We start from the raw sequence: 18625 nt of genomic DNA, 5'->3' as shown, positions 1-18625 counted from the left end.
TGTCTCCTAAATTGTAAGCTTGAGATTTTTTTTTTTTTTTTCTTGGTTGTGGCCATGTAGCTTTTTGAGACCAAATCAAAGGCAGAAATAATAAAAGGAGAACCCTCTGCTCTGCAGCCTGTTGATGGTCTGGCAGCTGTTAGATAACACATTAACCACCATGTTTAAAAGTGCTTTCTCACACTTGACCCCTATCTCTAAAGCTTATTTTTACACTTGCTTTTCACATAGCACATTGGATATTTGTATTCTACATTTTACTGCCCCAATCTTCTTGATTTCTAGAAAAAAGTCCCAGTAACTGATAATTTTCAGTTTCTTAATACCTAGGGCATATAAGTAACACACAGACTTTCTTTTTCCATGAGTCCTTCCTGCTTGGTGCTGCATGAGATGGAAGCTTTATTCATGTCCAGAAGCCATAGCAGTGCATCTTTGCCATATTTGAGTAAGGCACTGAAGAGCTACAGAGAAAAATGAACTAGGAAGGACAGAAGCTAAGGTAAATTACAAATGACATCTTCATCCTACATCTTATATCAGAACTGAGTCATGAATGGGGGGTGCTGAAAGACTTATGGGGAAATAAAAGATGCACCTTGAATTTCTCCTTTTTGAGTCTCTTATTGTGGCCTTCCAGTACCTTAAGGGGGCCTACAAGAAAGCTGGTGAGGGACTGTTTAGGGTGGCAGGTAATGTCAGCACTAGGGGGAATGGAACAAAAATAGAAATGGGTAGATTCAGATTGGATGTTAGGAAGAACTTCCTCACCATGAGGGTGGTGAGACACTGGAACAAGTTGGCCAGGGAGGTGGTAGAAGCCCCATCCCTGGAGGTTTTTAAGGCCAGGCTGGATGTGGCTCTGGGCAACCTGATCTAGTGTGAGGTGTCCCTGCCCATGGCAGGGTCTTGGAACTAGATGGTGCTTGAGGTCCCTTCCAACCCTAACAATTCTATGATTTGTAGCCTCTGATGTATAGCCTGCCCAGTTCAGAGTCCAGCCTGGGATATTGGAAGCATGCTGGTTGTGCTCTGAGATGCACTCTATCCCCTACCCAGAGACAGATCGTTCCATGATTGCTTTTGTTGTTGTAATGATGACAGAAAGATGACCTCCATATATTAGTACCTTGGTTTTGTTACCCTTTGCTTCTCCACAGCAAATGCTCAGTGTTAGTCAGACTCTGCAGCCTTGCAGTTCTGTTGTCAGTTTGGGCTGTTGTCACACACTTAGCTAATACCCTCTAGTAATTTTATTTCTTATTCACATACACACTTAATGTCCTTACTCATTAGACTGAGAAATGTTAACCTTGTCATAGTTAGTGACTGGAAGCAGAAAAGTCCATTTAATTCTCAGGGGAAGGAATTCTAATTTTCTGCTTGTCAGAAAGTGACATTTTACATATTTTTCTCTTTTTTTTCCCCCACCAGTTTAGTGCTAAATTTAGCTGTGTGTGTCACAAGAGCAGACTTTTTATCTGTGCTAAACACCCCAAAAGCCTTGGCGGGTACTCGGTGTATGAGATTCTTGACCAATAGCTGCTGTTGGAGCCCATTTCGTGCACTGAAGAGAATGGGAGGTGAGAATGAGAAATTGGAGAGAAGAGGTCATTGCAAAGGGTACATTAGCATTGCACATCAGAATGCATTTTTATTTTCTCCCAGAAAATATGGATGAAAAGCAGCTCATCTGGAATAAAATAGCCAAGGAGGATGCAAATTATGTTAATCAAGCAAGCTAGTACTAATATTTGTCATTAAGATGTGACACCTTCTATTTAATAGCACAGACTACTGGGACCCTTTGAAAAATATTGGAAGGCAAGATCTCAAATCTGCTGTTCTATGGAAGGGATTAACGTGTGTTGTGAAAAATAGATGGCATTTATGGCAAAGAGAAACAATCCTCCCCCAGATTACAGCTGCTTGCTGCACTGTTGTGCTGGTGGTCCTATCTCATCAGTGGATATTTTATAAGGTTCTCTTTTGATCCATTTCCATCAGGCTGTTCTGAGGAGAACACTGTGTGCTGGGAGCTGGATGTGCTTTGAGAAAGGGAAAGGCACTACAAGGAACTTCTGAGTCTACATTGCAAAGGTGGATGAAGTCACAATGAGGGATGGTTATTTTGTGTTTACAGGTGAGAACTGAAGCAGGGAGGAGTCACTGTTGTGGCCAGAGTCACCCTGGGAGTCCATGGAATTGCATCCTGATCTTTGGTGTCCAGTTCCAGTGTCTTTACCCTATATTGTCTTTCTGTTTCCTTGCTGCTGAGAGTAGATGTAATATGCACCTGTGTAATGAGCCAAACACGTTCTGCATATGTTTAGCCAAATTCTGACCTTAGGGACATGAGGTAAGCTCTCCCTGATCTGGTTAGGAGAACTTTCATGGCTGGGCTTAACCCAAGGAGTGCAAAACAGTGTTGGCATTTAGTTTCTGAAGTTAATGCCCCTCCTGGGCTTGCAGTTCTGTTCATCTGCCTCTTTGGTGTTTTAATACTCAAGTCTTTCTGGAGATGGCAGGCCAGTGGGTAAGGAACTGCATGGTTGATTGTCTGACCCCTTGTACTGTCTGTGTACCAGATGCTGATTAATGATTAGCATGTAACAAATTAATAAATCAATACTACAAACAAATAGACCATCCATTACAGTGGCCTGCCAAGTCTGTATCTCCTCTGGGAGAGGACAGACTTGGAGGCATTGAATTCTTCACTGCAGGTAAATGCCTCTGGCCTATGTGCTGCTTTGACACCTTGCAGATAGGATGTACAGAGGACATTAATTATATTCCATAGGTAATTGGATAGGCACTGGGGGGAAAAAACTGAACTGTTTTCACTTATTTTTCTTCTATGCAGATACTCTTGAAGGGAAGAGTGAGTGGTCAGCATAGTAAATGTGGGCTCAGGAGGAACAAGCTTAATGTGCTGTCTTCCTTTATAGCCCTGGTGTCTAGCCTTGAAGGGTTATCCATATTGACTAATTTCAGACAACTGTCTTTGAAGTCTAAACATTGTCTGAGCTCCTTCTGTAGCTCTGTGGAGGAAGCAACGATCCTGTAGTGTATCATTTACAAGTTTGAACTTACACTCCAGTCTGTTCTCTGTATTTTGGACAGATGTGATCCTGCTTTTCATGGCATATTGATTAGAGGATCGGGGTGGGGGCAGCTGAAGAACATTTCTCAGAAGCACAGACCTGGGGCAGTCCAGTGCTGCCATGTAGTAGGTTTGATGTATTTTACATCAGGTATGCAAAACCTTTTATGTTTAGATCAGACTAGATGAACAAAACAACCTTTTGGAAGCTGAGGAACAGGACAACCTGTCCAACATGGCAGTCACCTGGCTTCATGGAGACCATTCAGTAGGCAACAGTGTGCATTTGTCTGCATTTTCCACATTGAAAAACGTGAACATCATCAGTACAAAGCCCTTCTTCAAAACAGGAAGACTGGCTCACTAGATTAGAAGACACTTTCTCATACTTGGACGCTTTTATCACATCCATGACTACTATATATATATATGTGCATTATTTAGTGACACTGCCAAAAGCATGCATGAAATGAATATTAAAATACATTTTGAATAACTGCAGTATTTATGTAATTTGGTGTCTTCTGTGTTCCACAGAACCTCAACAGATGTTAACTCCAGCAGAGCCAGTAAGCTACTAGGTGCACAGAGTAGTAAGAGTCTGGCACCCCACCAGAAAATAGTATGAGCAGAACCAGCCTGTTACTATTGACCATTAATGACTGATTAGCAAGGAGTCCAACAGTGCAAATGAAAGGAGAATTGAAAGCAGCCAATTCTTTCTCCTTCTTGAGTCCTTTAAGTGTCAAATACTGCACAAATGCATGAGAGGCATTTTAACAGTGATTTGCTGAGTATGAAGAAGATTGTTCCCTCTCAAGTTAAATAGCACTGACCCAAGGTGAAGGAGTTGGGCTTGAGCTGTCCATTGCTGGTGCCTATCCCACTAAAATACTTTTCTCAGCGCTTCTACCTTAAACAAATAGAAGGACAAACCTGTTTTGGTCAGAACTAGGGTGAGAGCTGGTGTAACTCTTTCTTATTTCCATAAAAGTAACTCAAATTATTAAGGAGACAGCTTCTAGGACAAAACCCTCAGCAGTGCTCTTTGAGAACCAAGTTAGAATAAACCTTTATTAGAATAAACCAAACCAGGTTGGAAGAGACCTTCAAGATCATCGTGTCCAACCCATCAACCAATCCGACCCACCCAAACAGCTAACCCATGGCACCAAGCACCCCATCAAGTCTCCTTCTGAACACCTTCAATGACGGCGACTCCACCACCTCCCCGGGCAGCCCATTCCATAGCGCAATCACTCTTTCTGTATAGAACTTCTTCCTAACATCCAACCTGAACCTCCCCTGGCGCAGCCTGAGACTGTGTCCTCTTGTTCTGGTACTGGGTTAATTGTCTGTTTTGCTCTTTAGTGTGCTCCTCCTACCCTGGCATTATGCCCTGCTCAGAGCTGGCTCAAACACACCCCCCCAGCCCCTGGGAGTATAGGCTAAAGTGAACTTTCCTGCCCTAAGTATTCAGAGCCCATCTCCTGTGCTGCATTGCTCATACACCCTCATTTTTCCCATGACAGAAGCTGCCTAGCCAGCCTGACTACCCCGACTTGTGCCTAAGCAAGAGCTGTTTTGTGGCTCCTAAGGATGGGTTGCCACAGAGAACTGTGAACTTTGCCTGTGGCTACAGCCAGGAGGGACATGAGGTGGGGGACAACATCTCTCTGCCCAAGTGAGCCAATAAACAGGGTCCCTTCACACTTTTTCTCCAGCCTGTCAGCTGTATCTTGGCTTCTGCTAAAAGACTCCAAATACGTCAGGTTTGTTCACTAAGCAAGTATAATGCTAAGGTGGAAGCTGTAACACACATGATGGGGAGCACAAGAAATGACTACAGCTTTCTTTTAAACAAAGGACATGGCTGTGCTCTGTCATTAAGTGTGTAATGGCTGCTTAATTTTTTCCAGACAGGGACTGTAGCTCACTGGGTTTTTTGGGCTCTTGTTTTGTTTTTGCTCCAGCTTTTAAGGATGAGAATGTTGTGTCTGACGCATGTCAGCAAGCAAAGGAGATTCATTAGCCTAGCTGGGTTCATCTTGCTCCCCAGTGAGGAATAAAAGCATTAACCGTCTCTCACTTCAGGAAGAGAAGGGGGGGCTGTTTTCAGCCTAGGAGAAGTGAGAAGGCATTGTCAGGTTCAGGTCAGGCTGGAGCAGGGGGCTGTGTGGCACTCTCAGCAGGACAGATTAGCTGGGTGTCACACGGCAGCCTGGAGGCATCATTCGGAAGAAGCAAGAGACAGAAGTGTGTGTGTGCGGGGTGTGGAGGGGGTGAAGGCTGCCATGTCTTGTTTTGGCACAAGGCTGTTCTTTACAACAATGATCTTTCTGGAAAACAGACTCAGAAAAACAGATCCTATAAAGAGCCTTTATTGAGAAAGCAGAGAGAAAAAATGGCCACTTCTAGGCTCCCTGTGTTAGAACTCTAGCTAACACTGCTGTTTGGGCTGTTAAGAGCATCACTGAACAAGAGTCCTGCCCAGTCACATTTCTCCTGCTCTGGTACCTACCTGCAAGGCCTCATCTTGCAGTCAACTGTATACAGTGAAGCTGGTGTCAGCAGAGCTGTCCAACTGAAAAGGATGGGGGGGTGGGGGGTGTGTGAAGATTCCTTTCTGTTTATTTCTTCATGGTTGCATCTGCTTTTGTTCTTTGAGATTCTTGGGTTTAATTCAGACTTTAGTGAACCTTTAGTGTATTTCACTTTTTTAGTAAGGCAGATAAAGCAGGGAGGGTGGAAAATACAAGGCAAAGGGTCAGATTCAAAGTTGAGTCAAGCTTGGGCAATACAGGCAGCCTTGTGACCACAAGGTGTAATTTCATAGAATCATAGAAAGACTTAGGTTGGAAGGGACCTTAGAGATCATCTCCTCCAACCTCCCTGCATGGGCAGGGATGCCTCTCAACTAGACTCAGCTGCTCAAGGCCTCATTCAATCTGGCCTTGAACACCTAAGTGTTTAGGTGGAAAAGTGGCACAGTTGGTAGCACATAAACCCCCTAACAGGAAGGTTGTGAGTTCAAGCCTGCAGTGGGCAGTATTGTCCTCCCTATTCTAGTCATGAGGTCTGTGGTGACAGGTTGGACTCGATGATCTTTGTGGTCCCTTCCAACCTTAGGAATACTGAAATACTGAAAGTACCTCAAGGGAGGAGGCATCCACAGCCTCCCTGGGCAACTTATTCCAGAGCCTCACCCCCCCTCATAAGATCCAGTCTAAACCTGCTCTCCCTCAGCTTAAAACCATTCCCCCTTGCCTTATTGCTAGACAGCCTTAAGAAAAGTCCCACTCCAGCCTTCTTGTAGGATCCCTTCAGGTATTGGAAGGTCCCTCCAGAATCTTCTATTCTCTAGGCTGAACAACCCCAGATCCCTCGTCCTATCCCCATAGCAGAGGTGTTCCAGCCCTTGGATCATCTTTGTGCTGCCTTATCACTTCTAACCCTCAGCCAGATTTCAACCCAGCTATGTAACTGCAGTGTGCACCTCATCTGAAGAGGTAAAGGAACAGAGTTTGGAACAGAGACCCAGCTAGTTATCTGACAATAAAAATGAGGAAACTGTATCTCCATCTGTCATTCACTGGATGTGAGGTTTACTGATGTGGTTCCTCCACTCCAAAACAATTCAATGAGTAAATAGAAACTTGAAAATCCCCACACCAGCAGCTTGCCTCATTGTTGCAAGTGTGCAATGGGCATTGATCTAAGGTCCTTTGACTTGGGGTGAATTCAGAGCAAGCCTTAGCAGCTTCAGCTGTGTACGCTTGGCTTTTGCCTGTGTCTGATCTAAGGTTTGGCAAAGTACCCAAGTGTCTGGGTGCCATATGGTTTGTAGTGCAACACTGAAAATGCCTGAAGAATATGTAAGGAATGCTGGGCTGCTGCTGCCTTCTGGGTCTTAGAGAGACATGGGAAGGTAGGACTGGAAGGACTTTTGAGCACACTTCCATTGTAACCCTCTGCCTGTGGCAGCATCATCTTACACCCGCACCACGTAATATCTTTGTGTATGATTTTTAAAAGGAAACCTAATACTTGAAAATTATATATTATGGTTCATTTTAAATTGTGGAGAAATTAAGCAAAAAAAACTTGGTCAGAATTTCCTCAGTTTGCTAGCAGGAAATGAAGAACTCAGTGTTGACTGAAATAAGTGCACCGCGCTCGTGTGAAAGAGGAGTGTCTCTTTCTTAGCTATAGTTAAAATCCTGAGCTTTTTGTTACTGACATAAGTCAGGAGTAATAAACTTAAATGATATAAAAGATCTGACAGGTAATTATCCTCAGAGATACTCTCTAAAAAAGATGCTTTAATGTGATGTACTATAATGCACCTAAGCACATCTCCTCCATAAAATGTTAACCTCTATTATGCATTTCCAAAGAGTTGTAAGTGTGCTTATTCTGAGCTCCAATTTTTTCATCTATCTCTTAGAAAATAAAATGCACCAAGAAACAACCATTCTTTGATCTGTATTTTCCTGTGCTGTTTGCTAAACACACAGTGAATGTCTGGTACTTTTGGAAGGTTTGCTAAGGCTGTGCAATGTTATTTCGGAGGTCAGTGTATTCATTTAAGAATAATGAAAGGCTGGAAAAATCTTACCTTGGGGATCCGATAGGATGATGTCCTGAAGAACGTGTTGCCTTGTGTCCTGCTAAAACTTTGCATGTTACAGTAAATACAACTGTATTTGCTTAAATGATAAGGAATTAACTTACTTTTATACTTATGGGATGGTCTGACCCCATCTCATCCTCTTCTCTGTACATCTGGTGAGCTGCCTCCCTAAATGCTGAGGGGCTGTCTCTTTAAGTTACAGCACTGCAGGGTGGCCATCTGAAGCCATAGCACTTCATGGCTGGTGCAGAGGAAAATCATAGAACTATGGAATAGTAGGGGTTGGAAGGGACCTTTGAATATACCAAGTCCAATCCCCTGCTAAAGCAGGCTTCAGTACACTCTTCATGAACACAACTTCCAGTTTCTCTGCAAGCCTTTTGCTAGGTGTTTGGTGGCTTACCACCATCCTGGGATGGTTTGAGACATGTTGGAGCCCGGAAAATCCAGTGCTCACAGACTGCTAAGCGTGTCTTACTTCAAAGGTGGAAACACTGCATCTTTCTGCTGCCCTGTATCAGAGAATTTCCCATTGGAAACTCCTATGGAAATAAATCCCCCAGAGGCATAGAGGAAGGAGCGTTCTTTCATTATCTGAACTGTTCTCCATGTAACAGAGCAAGTCCTGAGCCAGGTGTGAGCAGCCTGAAACCCTAAGGTTAAAATTATCTCCAATTCATCTGACAGAAAGTAATGACCCTTTCTGGTGTTTTGTTTCACTGGTGTGACATGAATCAGATCTGTAGGGTTTTCACAGTGTTTCTGGGTTTGTTTTGAATTTGTCTCAGTGCTGCAGGTCTTTTCTGTGTGTGATGGAACAGACTGAAGGGGCAATGTTTTGTTCATTGGCAACCTGATTGGTTTCACAGCACGAGGGTATCACAATACAGTTGGATTTCTGACACTATGGTCCTATGAAATGGTTTGACATACTTTCAACTAGTTAAATAACAACTTGGGATGTGAAAACCACAGGAGGCAGGAAGAAGGCAATAGCCTGTGAGCGGGGCCTTATCTATCTTGCTCCACTGACACTTACGGTTTCAAGGGGAATTAAATAGAACACAAGCAAGAAGTGACCTGGGTTGAGCTTCATGTGGGAGTAGAGGTTTCTGCTCTGTTGCCAGTGACTCTGTTTGACTAGAGCTTGTCACTTTGGTACTTTGTACAATGTGGGAGAAACCAGAGAGGATCCTTCACTAAATAGGGAAATGTGTGAATGAGGAGCCTTGAGTCTCTGAAAAGGATAATAAAATGCACCTCTGCTGGTTTTTAAGGCAAAGATCTCAGAATTGAAGTTACTTCTGGGTGACAGAGTAGCCAACAGCAGGAACTGGTGACAGTAACTTCTGCAGAAACTTAGGCCTACAGTGGGTGTCTGTTATGATATAATGCAATTTTGTAGAGATGTCTCATGCAGAACAGTGATCAGATTTACTCTCTAAGCAGCCACCTTCTGCAGTAGCCAGATCAATTAGCTGTTCACATGCTGGGGCTGCTTTTCATTTTGCTTCTTGCAAAGTGTACAGCAACACAGGTGTGGTCACTGCAATTGGACTCAGAATCACCATTTCACTATCATCTAATCAAAAATCTTTCTTTTTCCACGCAAAACACATTTTAAATAAGTAAACTTTCACCACTGCACTCCCAGCAAAATATCATGTATTAGTGAAATTATAAAGTGCCAGTTCTATGCCAGTTTTAACAGCACAGAAAAGAACACATTGTGAAGGAAAACACACCAGGTTTTTGTCACCCAATGTTGTTGTTTATAAAGCAAGTGCTTGTGAGAATGGCAATTCTGATTCCATAGTTTTTCAACTTAAATACAGCTGTTATTGAAGCCTCTACTATTATTTCAGCACACACCTACAGTGACAGATGTATGGCTGACCCCTTTTCAATGTCTTGCCATGTGTCAAATACAGTAAAATTGTTGCATATGCAATTCTGGAAGCATCATCCATAGTTCCTCTTTAAAAGGAACCTGCTACCAAAGAACTAGCTCATCTGGAAACATCAGCCAGAAGACAAGCTTCAGTTTCCTGCCAGTTTGCCAACTGGAACCTTAGAGCATCTAAAGCTCTGTGGAAGGCTACATCAAATGAAATTCAGGTTGAAGCACAGACGGCATCTAAATACACTTGCATTTTGGTTTTGGTGAAAAGCAAACTGCATAACACTTTATATATGCCTAGAAACATCCCACTCTGCTCTGATTTGCATGCAAGCAGAGGCCTAAGATTTGATAGAGAATTAAAATTGTCTTGACTTTTGCAGCATTTTGGAAGCAATTTAATTTTCTATTGAAGCATTTCCCCAGTGTCTGCACTGAGTTTACTAACACTGTCCTGACCTTGGAGATGGTGTGATATTTCACAGCATGCAGTGACATTTATGTGTCCAAATTGGCTCCAATAAATAGGTTAATTTCTGCAAATTAAATGCCAGGTTTGAAACATTAAAAGGCAATTTAATAATTCTGTATCAGCCTTTTAGAGTCGCAGTTGGGGCAGTTGACTGGAGCAGTCCTTTGTCAGATGCAAATCCACCACCTCTACATGATATTATCAGGTAGAAAGAGGCAAACTATAAGTATTATGAAGAGAAACAGTCAGGTTTATAGTTTCACTTATTCTCAAACACTAAACCCCCAAACACATGGATGGGTTAACAACTGACAGACTTATACTAGGGGAATGAACTCCAGTTTTACCCAGTGTTGCTTAGACACCCCAAAATAGGCTCTATGGAGTAAAGATACCTTAAATGATGGAAATAATAAAACCTCCTTACTGTTAGTGCCAAGTTAAGATTCAGACATGGGGAATAAGATTCAGCAATGTCCAACTGTAGATGCTGGACAAAGAATTTGTTTTGGTTTTCAGAATCAGACCATGACTCAGGGGGGATTTGGATTTTACCTCATGCAAACATCTACTTTGAGTCTTTAATAGAATATTTATTGTAAAGCTCATCCTAAAGCTTCTCTTGCACTTGGCCTGAAATTAATGTCATTTTGTTGCTAGTAAATTACATTTTAATCAATACTATACCTCTTAATAAAGATCAGACAAGAATGAGAGGATCTATAGAAGAACCATGTGATTAAAATAGAGATACCACTGTAGCAATGACAAAGCACTCTGATTTAAAATGTTGTTCTTACAACTATCTTGCTTGCTCAAAGAAGAGCTTACACATGTTACAGTTAGTGGCAAAACTGCAGTTTAGCTTAAATTCCCAGAGCCTGATTCCAAGTTGTTCTTTATTCTGGGTTTTTAAGTGATGGGTCTGAAGTTATTTCTGCTATGTATTCTCACTCTTGGGTAATCTTTCCAAAGGATATGAGTCACTTCTCCATTATTTGTAAAGAATATGGAAAAACCATAAAATATTATTATTTTGTGGGCATTTGGAACTGGAGGTAAAAAAAAAAAGTGGGATGTTGATCATTGTGAGTCATTTCTTGGGAAGAAAGAAGGAACAAACACTAGCTGCTGACCTACTGCTATGAAAGCCAAGAATTTAGTGCTGACTCAAGAAGTTGATAGCCTCAGAATACAAAGGAGATCTTGCAGCAGGATTATAGTCTTTCCTCTTTAAGGAGTTGTAAGGAGCTGCTTCTCTTGCTTTCTTGGAGGCTGTTATTTGTTTAAACAATCTTCTAGATTACACATGATATCCAATTAGAACTACAGCCTGCAGAGAGTTGCCACAAGTAAATGAGCGTCCTTCTGAGATTCTAAAGGTCCTGTCAGATGTTCAGGTAGGTAATGAAGTGTAAGACTGCACTCCATAGCACTGAAGTCGTCACACCAGTAACTCCCAGTTCCATCCCCTAGTGTTTCTGAGCCTTTCACTGGTCCTGGTTGGTATAAATATTGATATAAACAAAACTGAAGCAATATAAACATATTTGCATTCTGGTCAACTAGAAAAAAACAACCCTGGTTTGATACCAAAATTGATTTTTGAAAGTGACTTTGTGCCCCAGCAGCACTGGGAGCTGCTTACGTGTGTGTGGAACTACCCAAGCTGCCCATAAAGTGCACACAACACACAAATTAATGTATTTAAGAGTTAGGCCTTAACCATACTTAGGATGTACCTGGGTTTTTTTGCAGCTGAAGTGGACACACTATGATGAAGCCTGATAACTATTTTTTTCTGCAGGCGTTTTTTGTTTGGTTTTGTGGCTTGTTTTTTAATGAGAAAGCTTTTTTTCCCAAATGTAAAGATGCAGTTCCATGCAGCTTGAACCAATTTAATTGATGCCTGCTAGACTTCTCTGCCTCTTCTCACTCTCTTTTTGTACAAGAGATGCTTTTGTGCTAGCACAGGCACTCGAGCAACTCAGTAGTGGGCCAGTTCAGTGTGCTGACTGAAAACTAATTCTAAACACAGATTCCAATTCTGGTAAGTTATGAATTGGGAATGAGCAGTGGGGTGCCATTGTCAGGAATATGGCAGTCTGTATTTATGTCTGAAAAAGCTGCTGTGAAACTGAGTTTGAATGGAGGCTTTCATGGGGAAACAATTACAAAAACGTGCTTTGTCATTACAAAATATGTTTTAGAAAGACTTTCAAGCATTATTCAACCATCATAGTCCTACCAATGCTGATAAAAGTAGTACCTGCCCTCTGATCTTTATATGAATTTATTCATTGGTACTTTTAAGCACATCTGAAGTAGTGTTAACAGCTTGGATGCTGTGGGTTTCAAAAAATCAGCAACAATTAAAAGGCTACACAGAAATGTTAATGCTTCACCAAAATGACTGTACACTCTGGTTAAGACATCCAGCCTGAAACCCACACGGTGACACAAATGTTATTTAAAGCATAAATGTTTAATAGTCCAACAGTCTGCTGCAGAATGTTAACTTAGGGATGGGAATGGATCTCTGTGCTTGTTACCTCTTACTGTCAGTCAGAGGGCTCAGATGGCCACTTCAGATCCTTAGAAAAGGCACCTTTGCAGCTCTGGATTTGAAATCCACGCTCAAGGGCCAACTCTGGAACAGTTGATCTCCAGCCAATAAAACCTTGGGTAGTCTTAGGTACTGGAGGAGATGGAAACACCTAGAATAGAAGTAACATGTAGAATTCAACGATTAAAAGGGTTTTGATTGTAATTTCTGTCATGCAAGATTTGCTTTTGTGCTGTAATGTGGATGGAAATGAGAACTTTTAAAAAAACAGTGGTTTTAAATGCAGTCTGCTGAATTAATGACCTGAACACACACTGCCATTAGTGGAAGGAAATAAGAACTTCAACAGATAGCCCAGTTGCACACAAGTTTGACTTATAATACAGGCTAGTTTACAATTTAAAAAGTCATTAGAATTATTTAAGTCCCATTCTATAGCAAAGCACAGGGAAAGAGAAGTGGCCAAATTCCAATGAAATAACTAACTTTCTACCACCCTACTAAAAAACTAAACTGAAGTCTTTTAGTGCCTACACTGATACGTGTAACAGAAAACAGCAACCTTGCTGGTTAGTACTGTGATTTAGCACACAGAATTTTGCTTTCTGAGGGCTTTACATTAAGGGAGGGATTTTGTCTTTGGCTTTAGCTTTTTTCCTTATTGAATAATAATCTTTAAAACTAGTTAACTGCTCTGAAGAGTAGAAATCACATTTTATGCTGGCTGTAATGTATTTGGTAGCCATGCAGCTACAGTATAATAATTTTGTGGCCAAATGCTAAAGATATTACTGACTGAGCTGGCTTTTGAATTGAGAACTACTTACTAGTTCCACCTTCTTTCTGCTTTAAAAGATGGGTAAGCATCAAGTTAATCTGAAACTAATCTAGCCAAAGAGGAAACAAAACAAAAGCCAACAGTCTCTGTTCACTGACTGCTGTGCTTACTTTGGCTGAATCATCTTAGTTGGGCATGTTATATCATTTTAGCATCTGGGGACTTAGCAGAGAAATACACAGCAAGAGAACAATGTTTCAGTTCTCTTGCCAGAGTTGCTTCACTTTGTTCTTTTGCCAAGATTAGAAAATGTTTATCATATTTAGGTGGAGCAGTTCCTCTCCAAAGATAATTTTTATGGCCAAAAGTGCCACCCACTGAGCAGGATAATGAAGGAATTGTGTCCCACTTATGATCTGGGGGAAGGGGCTATGAAGAAGCAATTATTAATCTAACCTAGAAAGAAGAACAGATGACTGTTACATGAAGGTAAATGTGCAAAAAGATGCATAGCTCTGAATAAGGACAGACACTTTATTCTAGATATGTAAAGGGTGACCTAAGTCACAGCTAACCCTTATCTCCCTTAGCAAATAAAGATTCTGAAGTGAAATTGAAACTGTGATCCTTGTTTCAGTATGCAGCAGGCTATGCATACTGCTTTAGCAGCAGATAACTGCCTGATTTGTTAACATACATACACCCTGGCTGTGCTGAAGCAGAGATGAACTTGACTGAAATTGGAGGCTTGAGACAAAACTGAAGAACAAGCAGACTCGCAGAAACGCTGCCATTTCACTTCTCTGCCACAATCTGCACTAGCTCTTAATTTTTGTTTCAATTTAATCTCAGTAAAAGCTTTTACTACTTCCTCTCTTTATCTCCCCACCCTTGGAATCCTTTGAATGAAAGCTAGTTCAGCAAGTAAGAATTTTCAATCTCTTTTGTTTCCTTAATCTTCTCTAAGTGAACTAACCTTCCTTTTTGTTGGCATGTTGTTTTGCCTTTTATGCCTATGTTCCTCTCCCAATGTCACTGATTTAGCTGCCTGTGTCCTGTTCACTGGTGATTCTGACACTGTGTATATATAAATCAAGTCACCATCCACATTCCACTCTCCTTTCCAGCTGTTTGACAACTTGTAGACTCTGAATAGATGAGTATAAATCATATAATATAAATTGGCTCATTAGAACTGTTAATAATTTGTGCCACTGAAGAGGACAGTGACATTGTCTGTGCCAAAAAGATGACTCCGAAATACAGCTTAAAAAATGACAGCATCTTAAGGGAGAGTTAAGGTTGTGATAAACCTTGAAGTGAGACAGGTATATATATCTATCTGAGCAATGATTGGTCAGCAATCATTAATGGCTTTGTGAGCACTCTGCTGTACCAAGCTACAGAGCTGACTCTTCTGTTACTAAGATGTCACAGAGGGGTGCATGAGGGAGGTGTTTTACAGAAAGATGATTATGTACAGTGAAAGCTCTGTGAACTAACAACCATATCCAAAGGGCAATTCCTTGTCTTGAATCCAGTTGAAGCATTGCTCAGATTGCAAACACAATTTACTTTGACCTTTAGTTAAAGGCCCACCTTTGCTAGACAACTGATTTTTAGGGCTTGTGTGGTTCCTTGAGACAGATATTGTTGCATTGCAACTTGAGAATCTAATTTTCTAACCTTAATGTATTTTTCCACAGGTGTCACAGGTCGAACCTGCAGATGTTCTGGAAGCTCTATCTTGGGTTTTGCATTTCCTTTCTTTTCATCTCCAATCAACTAAAAGCAAAACATCAATATTAAAAATTTGACTCTATCTTTTGGAACATGCTGTAATATCTGAGATCTCCACCATTCCCCTCCTTATTGCATCCCAATTCCCTGTCCTTTCCATCTAAAACAGGACTACTTATCACACTGCTTTGGAAATTACTGTGGTGTGCATGCCAGACCATACCTATCAAGGATGGATGCTGAAGCCTAAAGGACCAACATTTTTAAAGGTGGTAACTTGGATGCCTACAGGAATTTTCCAAACACCCTAAAAGAAATTAAATACTTCTAGAACCACAGAAAATACATTTGTAAACTATTCAGGGGCAGCATCAATCCAGTTCTTCAGCAACAAAACACTGAGATTCCAAATGTAACATTATGTGCTAATGTATTTTAATATCTAAATATCAATGAGAGTAGGCATCACTGCAAATATTTTCATCTGTTGTAAATTCCCCCACTGAAAATTTAATTAGCTAGAACCTTTTCCCCCAGATTTTTAAACTACCATATGGATAGACAAAGGGGAAATATTTTCCTGTCAGTGTGCATCTACTACTTGTTAACACTACTGGGAGTCATAATTCTCAAGAGAAATATATCAGAATATGCATTGCATATGAAATCACCACTTGTTGGATTGTATTCAGAGGAAAACTGAAACTTTAAACCCATCTTAATAGTAGTGCATTTGTTACCCAGAACCTAGCTTAGTAAAGCATAGTCAGTACTCTTCTAGTCTTCTGTACACTCATAATTTTGTGCCCAGATAAATTTGTGTACATTTCATGTGCTGTTTATGTACCATTCTATTTTACCTCCTCAAGAGGTGTCATCAAGAATCCCCATTTGTGAGACCATCTTTTTGCAGCTTCTAGTTCACTTTCAATGTATCGTTTCCTGAAACAAACAGAGACATGTTTAAGAGTAAAGCTTTCATTCAAAACAAAACAACATAAACCAAACTACTAACGTCACAAAGCACAAAACTTCAGCATGAATCTTTAGACCTTTACCTCAAAACAATCAGTTTAGGTATGAGTTAACAATTGTCTGACTGGGAGGTAATGGGAATATATTTTCATAGGTTGGAAATGGAAAAGCAAGTGTGAATGCATGTCCTTGCAAATTATGTTTATGTTAGGAGTTGGAGGATGTCAAACTTGCTGACACCTTTTTTTAAAAATATATATAAAGTTGAAAAGCAAGCTCCAATGTCCTTTCATCTGTTTGTTCATGGAATCAAAGAATGGTTTGGAAGGTACCTGTCAAGGTCATCTAGTCCAACCCCACTGTAATGAGCAGGGACATCTGCAACTAGATAAAGTTGCTCAGAGCCCAAAACAATCATTTTTTGCAGCCCTTTTATTTACTATTGACTGAAGAAATGAGCTTTTGTCCCCTGTTCTGTCCCAGCCCCACTTCCCTCCAGGAAGATCGAGGGAAACACTGGGGCAGATGGACAGCACTGGAAGCTTTGGGTGTGGCACTCACTAATTGGCTTCCTGAGGCTACTAAAAACCTCAAGCTCTCTGCAGATGGCAGCTTCTGAATGAGCACCTGTGCTTTGCAAACACAAGGGAAGTGAATGTCAGAGAAACAGACGGCAGGATTGAGTGCACCCTTTTCAAGTTTGTAGATGACACCAAGCTGTGCTGTCTGGTTGATGAGCTGGAGGGAAGGGACACCATCCAGAAGGATTTGAACGGGCTTGTGAGGTAGGCCCATACCAAGCTCATAAAGTTCAACAAGGCGAAGTGAAACATACTACCCCTGAGTCAGGGCTATCCCATGCACAAATACAGGCTGGGTGAGCAGTGGCTTGAGAGCAGTTTTGAGGAAAAGGCTTTGGGGGTGTCAGTTGATGAAAAACTCCCTATGAGCTGGCAGTGGGCGCTGGCAGCCTGGAAGGCATCTGTGTCTTGGGCTGTATCAAAGGAAGTGTGACCAGCAAGATGAGAGAGATGGTTCTACTCTGCTCTCAGCAGACTGCACCTGGAGTACTGTGCCCGTTTCTGAGGCCCCCAGCAGAAGAGGGACATGGAGCTGCTGGAAGAGGTCTGGAGGAGAGCCACAAAGATGATCAGAGCACTGGAGCACCTCCCCTAGGGTAAACAGGCTGAGAGAGCTGGGGCTGTTCAGCTCTAGGGAGACCTTGTACAGGCCTTCCAGTACCTGGAGGCAGCCTACAAGAAAGCTGGGATGGGGCTTTTGACAAGGGCTTGTAGTGACAGGATGAGAGGGAATGGATTTAAGCTTGGAGAGGATAGACTTAGACTGGATATTAAGAAGAAATTCTTTATAGCAAGAGTGGTGAGGTGAATGCTCCCTCCCTGAAGGTGTTCAATGCCAGGTCAGTTAAGACCTTGAGCAAGCTGGACTAGCAGAAAGTGTCCCTGCCCATGGCAGAAGGGTTGGACCTTCAAGGTCCCTTCTAACTTAAACCATTCTGTGAATCCAGGAGCAAACGGGTGTGGAGCTGCCGGGGAGGCTGCCTTGGGCAGGCTGGAGAAGGCAGCCGGCCAGAGAGCAGCAACAGGGGGGTCGTTACCAGCAGTTGTCCCGTGCCACGAAGTTGCAGGACTGAGCCAGGCTGGTGCGCTGCTGTGCCATGTCCCGCCGCAGGGCCAGGCCGGGGCTGGTGGCTGGGGCGTTGCGTGGCGACGGCGGCGGTTACAAAATGGCGGGAAGGGCGGGCGCAGCCTCGGGTGCAACCTGAGGCGGTGGATCCCCTTCGCTTCCTCGTCTTGTGGCTCCTCCCCCGTAGCCAGTGACCCTGCTGAGGTGACACCGTGAAAGTGTCCGTCAGGTGCGACACGGAAAGTGCTCACGCTGGGTCTTTAGCTCCCTCAGGAAACCAAGGGAATTGCTCTTGATGTTGCAATTTTGGGGCGTGTTTGTGTTTTTAAAATGTTACTCAGTAGGAAAGCATGTTTGGGTTAAGCTGATGAAAAGCTGCTACCTTGCCTGGGGAATTGCGTATTTCAGAGGACGAGGTCTTGGTTAAACTATAGCTGATTAATTAACCAGACTCCCCTTAGCAGAAAACAAATAGTTGGAGGCCTTTTTGGATACTGACTTGTTAAGAGTCTAATTCAAACCTGGACAAGGAAATTGTTCAGCAGCCAGAAACTGACAGTATCTTCCATTGTAGCCAGGAAGGGGTTGGCCTCTTCTCCCAGGCAACCAGCACCAGAACAAGGGGACACAGTCTCAAGCTGCACCAGGGGAGGTTTAGACTCGAGGTGAGGAGGAAGTTCTTCACCGAGCGAGTCGTTCATCATTGGAATGGGCTGCCCAGGGAGGTGGTTGAGTCATCAACCCTGGAGGCCTTCAAGGGGAGATTGGACGTGGCACTTGGTGCCATGGTCTAGTCATGGGGTCTGTG

At 42.3% G+C, this 18625-nt stretch overlaps 1 protein-coding gene across 1 annotated transcript; it reads right to left on the bottom strand.

Annotated features, from left to right (window-relative positions):
- Nucleotides 1–10238: 10238 nt before the first annotated feature.
- Nucleotides 10239–18030, bottom strand: CIMIP1 (ciliary microtubule inner protein 1). The gene is made up of 4 exons (XM_068150004.1): nt 17789–18030; nt 16056–16137; nt 15142–15240; nt 10239–12828 (listed from the first exon to the last, which is right to left on the bottom strand). Exons 1-4 carry the CDS (start codon nt 17848–17850, stop codon nt 12673–12675), a joined length of 399 nt encoding a protein of 132 aa, XP_068006105.1. The 5' UTR covers nt 17851–18030; the 3' UTR covers nt 10239–12672.
- Between the last annotated feature and the right edge of the window lie 595 nt (nt 18031–18625).

This window comes from Melanerpes formicivorus, unplaced genomic scaffold (genome assembly GCF_026170545.1).
Source record: "Melanerpes formicivorus ecotype bairdi unplaced genomic scaffold, bMelFor1.0.p_v2 SCAF_19, whole genome shotgun sequence".
Taxonomy (NCBI): domain Eukaryota; kingdom Metazoa; phylum Chordata; class Aves; order Piciformes; family Picidae; genus Melanerpes; species Melanerpes formicivorus.
The sequence above is the reverse complement of the archived record's forward strand: the minus strand, read 5'-3'. Positions and strand labels throughout refer to the sequence as shown.

Bases quoted from the DNA above. Each gene is read 5' to 3' on its own strand.
- CIMIP1 (XM_068150004.1), bottom strand. From the start codon at position 17,850: ATGGCACAGCAGCGCACCAGCCTGGCTCAGTCCTGCAACTTCGTGGCA. The intron at 16,138-17,788 runs GTAACGACCCCC...TGTTTGTTTCAG, and splicing joins GTGGCACGGGACAACTGCTG to GAAACGATACATTGAAAGTG. The intron at 12,829-15,141 runs GTTAGAAAATTA...CTTCTATTCTAG, and splicing joins CTGTGGAAAAATACATTAAG to GTGTTTCCATCTCCTCCAGT.